At 49.8% G+C, this 10,122-nt stretch overlaps 1 protein-coding gene across 1 annotated transcript; it reads right to left on the reverse strand.

Annotated features, from left to right (window-relative positions):
• Window positions 1-5,632: 5,632 nt before the first annotated feature.
• Window positions 5,633-7,722, reverse strand: GPR84 (G protein-coupled receptor 84). The gene is made up of 2 exons (XM_033116177.1): window positions 7,561-7,722; window positions 5,633-7,057 (listed from the first exon to the last, which is right to left on the reverse strand). Exon 2 carries the CDS (start codon window positions 7,047-7,049, stop codon window positions 5,850-5,852), a length of 1,200 nt encoding a protein of 399 aa, XP_032972068.1. The 5' UTR covers window positions 7,050-7,057; window positions 7,561-7,722; the 3' UTR covers window positions 5,633-5,849.
• Between the last annotated feature and the right edge of the window lie 2,400 nt (window positions 7,723-10,122).

Here is a 10,122-nt window from a genome sequence, read left to right on the forward strand (position 1 = left end):
ATAAACCTGATTATGGGTCCTGAAGGATGGAGATTTGGTCTCATCTGGAAATCACGGAAGAAATGGAATTCCCCCAGGGTTACTAGCTCCAGCCCCTCTGAGCCGCCTTCCTCCCTGAGACCCCCAGCTGTCCCCTGAGAGGTATGAGGAGCAGCTGGACCCTGCCTTTACAGTAAATAGACTATTGGCCTGAAATTGTCTCTACTCAGCAGGCAGTGTGTGTGCTCAGAGGGAACGGTTTGATCCAGGAGTTTCCGAGAAACCAGACCATATATCTTTTAGTGGACAGCTCCTGCAGCTTCCCTCGCTGTCCTTGGAAGCCCACCAGCCCCTCCAACATAGTGTGTCAGAGGCCTCCACAAACCCAACTCTGAAGCTCTCCGACCCCTCTCAGCTCCTGGCACCCAATGTCCTGCTTCCTGCCTTCACCCTACTGTCCTGGAAGAAGGCTGCTAGGGTTACCTGCAAGTGAGAAGAGGGTTAGAGGGAAGAGAAACGGGAGCAATTGGGAGCTTCCAGTCTTTCACCCCAACCCCACCTTCCCATCCAGGTCTGGTGAGGGAGACCTCTCTGTGCTTTCCTTTTAAACTCTTCTACAAGCTGAAACTCTTCCTTCAGTTCCTGATGGGAAGCCAAAAATTGGAAATTGTAGTGGGAAGGGGTTATGGATTGGGCGAAGAGATTGCGAGAGGACAAAAGACTTGGGAAGAGGGTGGCACAGGGTAAGGAAAAAAACAGGAAAAAGGAGAAGAGAACATCTCGTTTTTTTCCTAACTCCCCCTTTCCCCAATTGAGAAGGCAGATTTACAGCCGTGGTTTGGGGAGGGGGGTGAGCATAAGGAAGACAGATCTGCAGTTCTGCCCTCTGAGTGTCTGGGTACTTAGCTTTAACTCCCCCATTAGCATCAATCCCCATCTTGCTGCCCATCCGTCTTCTGACATCAGCTCCTTCCCCTTTCTGTAGCCCAGGCTTTCTGACCCTAAGTGGCTCTTAAAGGGCCAGTCTGGACCCTTCTCTCCCTCCCTTCTCCCGCTCCAGGCAGCACAGTCTGGGGGGTGTTTGTACACTGGGCGCTGTGGCCATCCTTGCTAAGGCCAAAGTGGATGGAGGGCATACCGTTTTCCCCCCGAAAATAAGACCTAGCTGGATAATCAGCTCTAATGAGTCTTTCGGAGCAAAAATTAATATAAGACCTGGCCTTATTTTACTATAAGACCCAGTCAATATAATATAATAACAATATAATACCGGGTCTTATATTAATTTTTGCTCCAAAAGACGCATGAGAGCTGATTATCTGGCTAGGTCTTATTTTTGGGTAAACACGGTAGTGTGTGTGTGAGGGGAGGGGGCAGCTCTTCCCTAGCTCTCTCTGTTCTCTTTACACCCCCCTTATATCATGGACCCATCTTTGTTCAGGAAAGAGCAAGCCCTCCGACTGGGCCGAGGGTCACAGATACCTGGATCCTGGAAATGAGGGCTAGAGAAGGCATGTGGATCCCTGGACAGATCCTCTCCCTCCCTCATTTCCTGGAGGCCCAGGGCAAGGGATTTCAAGAACTACCGGCTGTTTTTAATTCTCAGCCAGCAGTAAAACTGGGCAGGTTGGGGCTGAGACTCCTAGGAGATGCCCTGAGCTCCACATCCCTAGCCTCCTTTCCCAGGACCCAGGCTGCGGTGTGGGGGTGATGGTGGAGGATTTCAAATCTTCCTTTTGCTGTGACTTGGGAGGTGACATGCCAGAGAAACCTTCTTCTGAATTTCCTGGCTCCTCTACTCTGTTTCTCAGCAACTGGGCTTAGGAGGGCAGAGGGGAAACTGGCTACTCCCCATTTCTCTCCATCTTCTACAGAAATGCTGTAACTGCACTCCAGGGGCCATACAAATGCCAGGATGCTTGGAAAGTTCCTCTCCCATCTGCCTTCAATCCTTTCTGCTGCAAAGATCTGTAGTTCTCTGAGGGGCTCTCCAGGATAGACAAACCCCCTTCCTGATATCTGAAACTCATTCCCCACCTTCCTAGTGCTCCCTTCTCTGGCTCAGGATGAGAGGGAATCGGTGAGTGGGGGCCTTGGGAAAGTGACCATGCTAAAAATAGGAGCCCCCAACTGCACCCTCTCATGGTCCCTTATTTATCACCCTCCAAAGCTCACTCTCAAAGAAGCATAAATATTCCTAATTCCTGAAGGCCAGCCATGAACTCATAAATTTAACTGGGGAGGTGGGTAAGGGGGAGGAGTGAGGTGTGGGGAATGGGGAGCCTACTGCAGCCTGGAGGAAGCAGAACATCTCCTGGGGGAGGTGCCTGCCGTGTCCTCTTCTAGGGGCCTAAGGGTCTTCATTGAGGAGGAGGAGTGGTTTCTCTCAATAGTTCCTCTGGGGGTTAGTCCTTTCTCATTACCCCCCCACACACACACACTCACCCAACACACACACAAAAGCCAACTTTAGTTGTGTCTTCGCTAGTTCTCCATCCGTCTCGTCTCCCTCCCTCTTTTCTTCGCTATTACCTTCCAGTTCTCCTTTCCTCCTCCTCTCTCACTTCTCCACTGCGCCTTTCTCTGTGTCTTTGCTCCTCTGAATCTCTCCCTTTTCAGAGCCATTGTCTGAAGAGGAAATTTCCCGTCTCTTATTTACTCTGAATAGTGATTTTTGAAAAGTCTCTCAGTACCCGGATCTCCCCGCTTCAGCCCCCTTGCCTCCTCAAATGCACCCTTTCTTTTCAATCTTTCCTTCTCCTCAGAACACCTTTTTGGCTCCCTCAGTCTTTTCTCCTCAGCCTTCCTTTTTTTCCCTGTCACCCTTTTCGCCTCCTCAGTTTCCCCTTTGCTCTTCAGTTCAGTATTCTCTCTCCCTCTCCAATCTTCTCCACCTCCACCCCTCAGATTCCTCCGCCCATCTTTACCCCCGCAGACCCCATCCTCTGCTTCAGTTCCCACCACCACCACACCCCATTTTCCCCTCCCGCTAGATGAAAGAGAAAGGAGGAGGGGGCTTGAGGAACAGGTAGAGGGAGTGTGGTTCCTTGAGGGGAGGGAAAGGGTAAAAAAGCCGGGGAGAGGGAGACGGAAGCGGAGGCGAGGGGAGGGGCATCCTCACTCCCCAGCTGCGCCCCCCTTCCCCGCAGCCACGGAGCAATAAATCAGGGCCAAAGCGGTTTGGCCAATGGTAGAATGACTCGTAAATCGGCCTGTCAAGCTCAGCCAATGAGAGGCGGCGTTAAATCAAGTCCTGTCAGCGCTTGGCCAATGAAAGGCCCTGGGCTGACCATAAATCTGCCTGTAAGAGACAGCGAAAGAGAGAGAGAGTGCGAGCGAGCAAGAGCGGCGGGGGCGGGGGACTAGAGTGGGGGCGCGGGGAGAGCGGAGCAGGGGAGGAGGGAGAGAAGGAGCTTGGGAGAAAAAAGGCAATAACAGAGGTACAAGAGATGAAGACAGCCTACAGGAGAGACGGACAGATGGAGTGAGACAAAGAGAAGCCTTGAGAGATAGCGTCAGAAAGTCAGCGATAGAGCTTGGGCTCCCGCGCGAGACTGACAGAGATTAAAGAGACAAGGAGACAGACAGTGACTCACACTCAGGAGGGCTTCCAAATGCACATACTCCCTCGAGACAGGCGTGGGCTTCGCATCGTGAGGGACTTCATGCGTGGACACGCGCGCCATGCACACTCACAAGAGAGAAAGCCTGAGAGAGAATCTTAAATGCCTCTTTTCCCAAACTCAGCCCTTATCGAAATTAGGAGCCCGGGTGGATGTGTGGGCTGTAGAGGGTGAGAGAGGAGGAGGTTGCTTTCTCGCTAAGATCTGTCCTCTTAGGTCTCAGACTCCAGGGTTTCCTCCTGTGTCCCCTGAGTCATTTTTTCCAGTGATTGATAATTGGGAAGTCCCTCCTGAGGTCTAACCTCAATCCCTATTGTTGTTCATTTCTACTTGCTAAAGCTTTTGAATTGCCTTCAAGGAATATGAAAAGTAAGCCCTTTTATAACCCTTCAGAGAATTGTCAACTTTCAGAATTTAGAAGGTCTGAACAGGAAGGACTTTTAGGGATCATCTGGTCACTTGATTCTAGTTTTAGAAAGGCTGCTGTCCTACAGTAATTAGACATGTGGGCTGGTACTGAAGTCAGACTTTGCCCTCAAATCATGGTCATACACTTACTAGCCCTTCGACTTTAGATAAATTGCTGAACTCAAATTGTGCTTCAATTTTTTTTTTTTTTGTAAGCAAGAGAAGAGATAATAATAGATACCTCATGGTAAATTTTGTGGGGATTACACAAAATAATACATTTACAGGATTTCGGACAGCACTGGGACATATAAGAGTTCACTCTGCCCCTATCTTTGTACAGATAATAAAATCTGAAGCCCTGCTCAGGTTCACAGAGCTAATTATCAGAGAACCTTGACTGTAACCCTGATCTCTGTAGTTCTAGGTTGATGCTGTTTATTGGTCCTTTATTGTTCACCCTACTTGTCTGGGCCCTGCCTTGGTTGTCTGAATTTGATTCAGTTTAGGCTGCTGTGATTTTTGTAGAAGGACATGTTCCAGATTAGGAGGCAGGATTCCTGGGCCCTGGAGTGTGTTGAATGTGAGGATATAGATCTTTCCATCCCCACTGTAGTTTTGTGTCCTTGTCTGAATCTCTGTGGACTTCACTTTGTTCTCTCAAACCGTGGACTTCGGGGCAGGGAGGGGACAGCATGCAGCCAGAGCAGCATGGCTGTCAGCAGGACTCTCGCATTGCATCCCAGTGCCAGCACAGTGTCCACCCTGCTCCACTACCCTAACCAAGTAGACAATAAATACCTTCTGAATAATAAAGGCCTAATGCTTCACTTTTCTTCCTAAGCTTGATGTAAAGGGAACGGTACAGATCCCTGGGTCTCCACCCCTGCTGGACAGGAGGGGAGGGCGTCTGCTCCCAGTTCCTCTGACACCTTCTGTCTTCAACAGGGAAGCCAGAAAGGAAACACAGAGAACCAGCGTCACCTGGTGGCCACAGGTGCTTTAAGTTCAGGCTTGCGCGTGCACAGGGTGACAGGATGTTGCCAGACTAGAGGAAGGGAATAGTGTGATCTCCCCTCAGCCCGGCCCTGAGCCCTCTTCACTAGAGTCTCGGTTGTGCTTTCATAACCCAGGACGACAAGAGCAAGTCTGGGAGAAGTGACGGGTCACATGAATTAGTTCCAACCAGCATGACCGTGCTAGGGCAGCTACAATGCCTGCCTGCCCTTACCTCAGCTAAGCTCAGTTCCATTTCCACAGAGCAAGAGTCCTCTCCCACGACCATTCTCTTTGGATAAGGTAGGGGCCAGGGGGCTAGCTTCACCAAAGTGGCTATCAAAGCTGGTCTAAGAAAAATTTTTGAGCGGAAAAACACCTGTTTGTAGGGATGGGGTGATCCTGGCAGCAGTAGTTAGGGGTTGAGGACCACTTCTGGGAAGTTAAACAAAAAGACAGGCTAATCCTCTTAAAGTCACATGTTTTATAGATGAAGACTATGTCCCACACCCACTTTTTCTTGCCCCTGTTCTGACCTGTTTCCCCCCAAATCCTCCGCTATTAAGTTTCAGCAGCAAACCAACACTGGCCTATTTCCTTCTTCCCCCAAAGACCATACCTGAGCATTAAAAGGATGGAATTCATTTATTAATAACTAACAGTGCACCTTGGGCAGCCTAGGGCTGAAACATTAAGCAAGGGATGAAAAGGCCTCGTTTCAGGGTTGGGGAGAAGTTGTCTGTGAAAATGCCCACAGGTCTTACTTTCATCTACTGTCATACCAGCTGGCCACTCTAGTTCTGGAAGAAACAGTCCCAGACTCTGATGAGTGGGGAGACAGTTCTAACGGAATCTTCGGAAACTCTGGAGCCTGCGGAAACTCTGGGGCCCTCGTTTTAGGATGGAGCCATAAGCTTGGCGGAACTGGCGGTTCATGGCTGCATAGAGCACAGGGTTGATGCAACCATTGAGCCAGGTGAAGTTGGCAGCAAGCATGTGGACGACCCGTGGAGCCTGGAGCTTGGCATCCAGGATGTTGAGCAGCAAGAAAGGGATGTAGCTTAGGGCAAAGCAGAGGAACACAGCAAAGCACATCCGAGTCACCTTCCCAAAATCTGAGGGAGAATTCTGAGCTTTTGGGGCTCCTTTAGTTGGCCTGGCCTTGGCAGGTGCTTCTGGAGGGCTTTTCTCTGCCGTCTGCTTAGGTACCTTGCTGTCCCCCACTTCTGATGAGTCTCCTTCCAGGGTCTGGGTGGTGGCAGCACTGACTGGTTCAGACGAAATCCCCTCACTGGGCCCTCCTGATGCCATCCCGCTGTCCAGCTCCCTTAAACAACCAGGCATGGCCTCATCTGTCCCAGCCACGTGGTTGGAGGGGACACTTGCATGGTGCAGCTTGTACTGATCCATCGCCTGTGCTGCTCGCTTCACCTGGCGGTGGATGAGGCAATAGAAGATGCCAACACTGCTGAGCCCCAGCACAAAGAAGATGCCCATGAGGATGGTGGTGTAGGGCCGGCCTCGGATTCGGTCAAAGCTGCAGGTACATACTACGGGCACCAAGATATAGACAGGCCAGAGGGGGGCAAAGCTGGCCAAAGCTACCACCCAAGTGCCCACCAGTGCCAGCACTACCCCCTTGGCACTGAACACTTGGGGAAAGAGCTTAGGGTAGGCAATGAGGAGGTAGCGTCCCAGGGCGATGAGGCAGAGGGTGAGGATGGAGACAGCATTGGATGCAAAGAGGAGGAGCCCAAAAACCCTGCAGAAAGTGGCGCCGGTTCTCCAGTGCAGGTGGAGGTAGGTGTCCACAGAGAAGGGCTGAAGAATGGTGCAGTAAAGCAGGTCGGCCACTGTGAGGTTGGCGATGAGCAGGTTGAAGCGGGTACGGAGCTTGGGCTGGATGGCCAAGGCCAGCAGGGTGAGCACATTGCCCACGGTGCCTGTCACAGCCACCACAATCCCCCAAGTAACTGCAATGTAACGATAGGTCAGCACAGACTCATGGTAGCAGGAAAAGTTGGCATCAGAGGTGTTCCACATGATGGAGGCTGAAGGTGACGGGTAGAAGGAGAAGAGGGAGTCAGAACCTGACTCTGAACTTAGCTCTCTTGAACAACTCTGGGCTCCTGGACAACTGAAATGGTCTGGGAGCTCACCAGCCTCCTGAGCCACTCCCAGTCCCCTTCATCCCAAGATCCCTAACCCTCTTCTTAGGCTCCCTTAGTTCTTTCCCATTCTCAAAGATTTCCCCAAATTCTTATCTAAGTATCTCTTAGTCTCTGTCCACTCCAAGTTCCAAGCCTCATTCAGTATCCATCCATATACTCTCAGTAATCCCAGCACCCTCCAACATTTCTAATTCCTTTCCTGTCCTCTAAGACCACCCAGGAGTCCCCTCTCTATATTTAGGATACTGCTATATCGTCCCTTCTGCCCCTCTTCACTATACATGCATACAGGCCTCAGTTGTTTTTTTTTTCCCCTCTTTTTACAACCTTGGGAGATGAGGAGACAGAGAAAGCAAAAGTACATCCACCACAGAATTACTCACTTGAATCTCCCAGCCTTCAATTCTCTCTCCAGTGGAAGAAGAAATCGAATTCACTCAAAGGGCAGTCCTTTCTGGTAGGCAGTGAGGCTTCAAACAGGACATACCCTGCTTTCATATCTCCTATTACACTAACCTGAAAGAATAAGAAACTCCCCAGTTACTCAATCTTAGCCACATCCTTCCCGCCTCTGGTCCTACGCATTCTGCTTTGGCTGGTGAAAACTGGGCTTCTCTGTTGAAATTCTCCCGCTACTTACCCCAAAGCTGTCTCATTCCTTCCTGAGACCCAAGCTCTGTTTCCTTCCTCTCTTTGCATGGCAGAACACCTACCTATAAGATCATTGCCAAGAATTGTTGAGACATGGAGACAGACTATCTGGGCCACTTCTCAAGGGGCCAAAGGACAAGACCAAGTTCCAGGAACAACTCTAGGCACTCCAGAAGCCTTGGCTTTGTTTTGGGGGAGCGCTGTCTTTCCTCTCTCCAGAACTTGGAGATGGTTCAAGTTAGAGGGTCCCATGTTATATCCTAGCACATCTGAGAAAAGGAGTCAAGATGAAGAAAGCAGGGAAACGGAGCAGCCAGGATTCTGGCTTCATTCCCCACAGGGCTCATCCATTCACTCAACAAATGTGTATTTAATGCCTACTATTCACTGGACCTGACCTAGACACTGGGGATACAAAACGTACATGAGCTTGTGACTAGTCTAGTAGAGGAGACAGACTCGTAAATACATAAATGCTTAATTGGTTCTCTAAAGCAAGGGTGGGCCAACTTTGGCCTATGGGCCAAATCTAGCCTGCCATCTGTTTTTGTGTGGGCCATGAGCCGGCAATGTTTTTTCCGTTTTAAAATGGTTACATTTTTGAATAGTTATATAAATACCTACACTATATCCTCAATTTTGCCTCTTGGCCAGCACAACCTTAAATATTTACTATCTGGCCCTTTAAGAAAAAGTGGTAACTCTTGCTTTAAAGTGTATGGGGCTTAGAGAAAAGGAGCTAGCTGTTAAGGAGGAGGTCAGGAAAGGGTCCACAGAGAGATACCGGTGCTGGATTTTGAATGATGAGCAGGGGTTTTGGGAGAGATAAGTAGGACATTCTAGACAAAGGGAACAGGATGCATAGAGTCACAGAAGTTTAGGTAGAGGTGAACAAAGAGCGTGAGGTAGGGAGCAACAAAGATCCTAGAGAGGTGAGCAAGGCTGAGAACAAGGAAGGTCTTGTGTATCATGCTGAGGAGCTGGGAAGGTGATGGGGAGATTGGCACTGAGAGAACACGGGTGGCCGTTTGGCTCAGTTGGTTAGAACATGGTGCTAAAAATACCAAGGTTCCCAGATCGATCCCCACGTGGGCCACTTGCGGCCTCCTTTAAAAAAAAAAAAAAAGAGAGAGAGCGAGAGAGCAGTAAAGAGGCACCAGTTCAGATAAGAGTCAGGCAGGGCCAGAGTTAGGGCCAGGGCCAGTTTCATGGACATGCCACCTGTGTACTCGCACAGAAGCTTGGTTTAATGCTCTGTAGTCACTGTCTTGAGATCCTTTTTGAACAAGGGGCCCTGCTTTTTCATTTTGCACTGGGCTTCACAAATTATATAGCCAGTCCTGGTTAGGGCACTGATTGTGGGGATAAAGAACAGTGATAAGGATCTATAACAGGTTGTTAAGAGGTCAAACAGGATTTATTTAACGACTCATTGGATGAGGGATTAGAAAGAGGGAAGACTAGGATGAATCCCAGTTTTCCAGGTGGATGGTGGTATTAAGATAGGGAATGTGGGGAGCACAGCAAGTTGAGGGAAGAGGTAAATCATGAATTCAGTTTTAGACTAGATTTGAGGTACTTGTGGGACATACTAGTATCCTAGCCCCTCTCATCTTAATTCTTTCGAGCCCCTGTCTCTCTCCCTACATGTGGGCCAGCCCCTGCTTTTTCCCCACCTATTCTATAGGGCCAGTCTTGCCCCTCAGATTTCTGGATTTCCAGTCTCTGCTTTTTATTTTCAGCTAGATGGATGGGGTAGAGGGGTGGGAAAACTCAAAACTCCTTGTTGGGTTCCATTTCTCAACCCACAGTGAACTCCTACCACCAACTTCATAGGTGACACACTATGAAGTTGTCATAGGAGGCCCCTATTCCCCTCTCCTTCCTCTTTAACAGCCATCATCTTCCCTCCTCCTTTCTTCTGTAAAACTGGGAAGTGGGTAGAAAGGGGAAAGTGAACAAAGATGCACCTCAGGAGGACCCCATAGAGATTCTGGATTCTGGGCTGGCCTTTTTTGTTTGACTTTCTTGCCACCCAGCAGGGCTAGAGGGAGGGGTCAGAGTCACTGGCTCTCTTGGGAGTGTATGGATGAACTGAATTCTGGAGATAAAGAGGAGACCTCCCTCCCCTTGGGCCCCCCCTCTCCCCCCCCCCCCCGCTCTTATTTGAGAGAGGAGTGTGCTCTCCTGTCCCACAGACCATTAAGGGGACCAGATGAGAAAGTGTTCTAGCATGTCTGTAAGTAGCATGGTCCCAGTTTTTTGGTCTTGGATACATGAAATCTCAATGAACT

This window comes from Rhinolophus ferrumequinum, chromosome 10 (genome assembly GCF_004115265.2).
Source record: "Rhinolophus ferrumequinum isolate MPI-CBG mRhiFer1 chromosome 10, mRhiFer1_v1.p, whole genome shotgun sequence".
NCBI lineage: Eukaryota > Metazoa > Chordata > Mammalia > Chiroptera > Rhinolophidae > Rhinolophus > Rhinolophus ferrumequinum.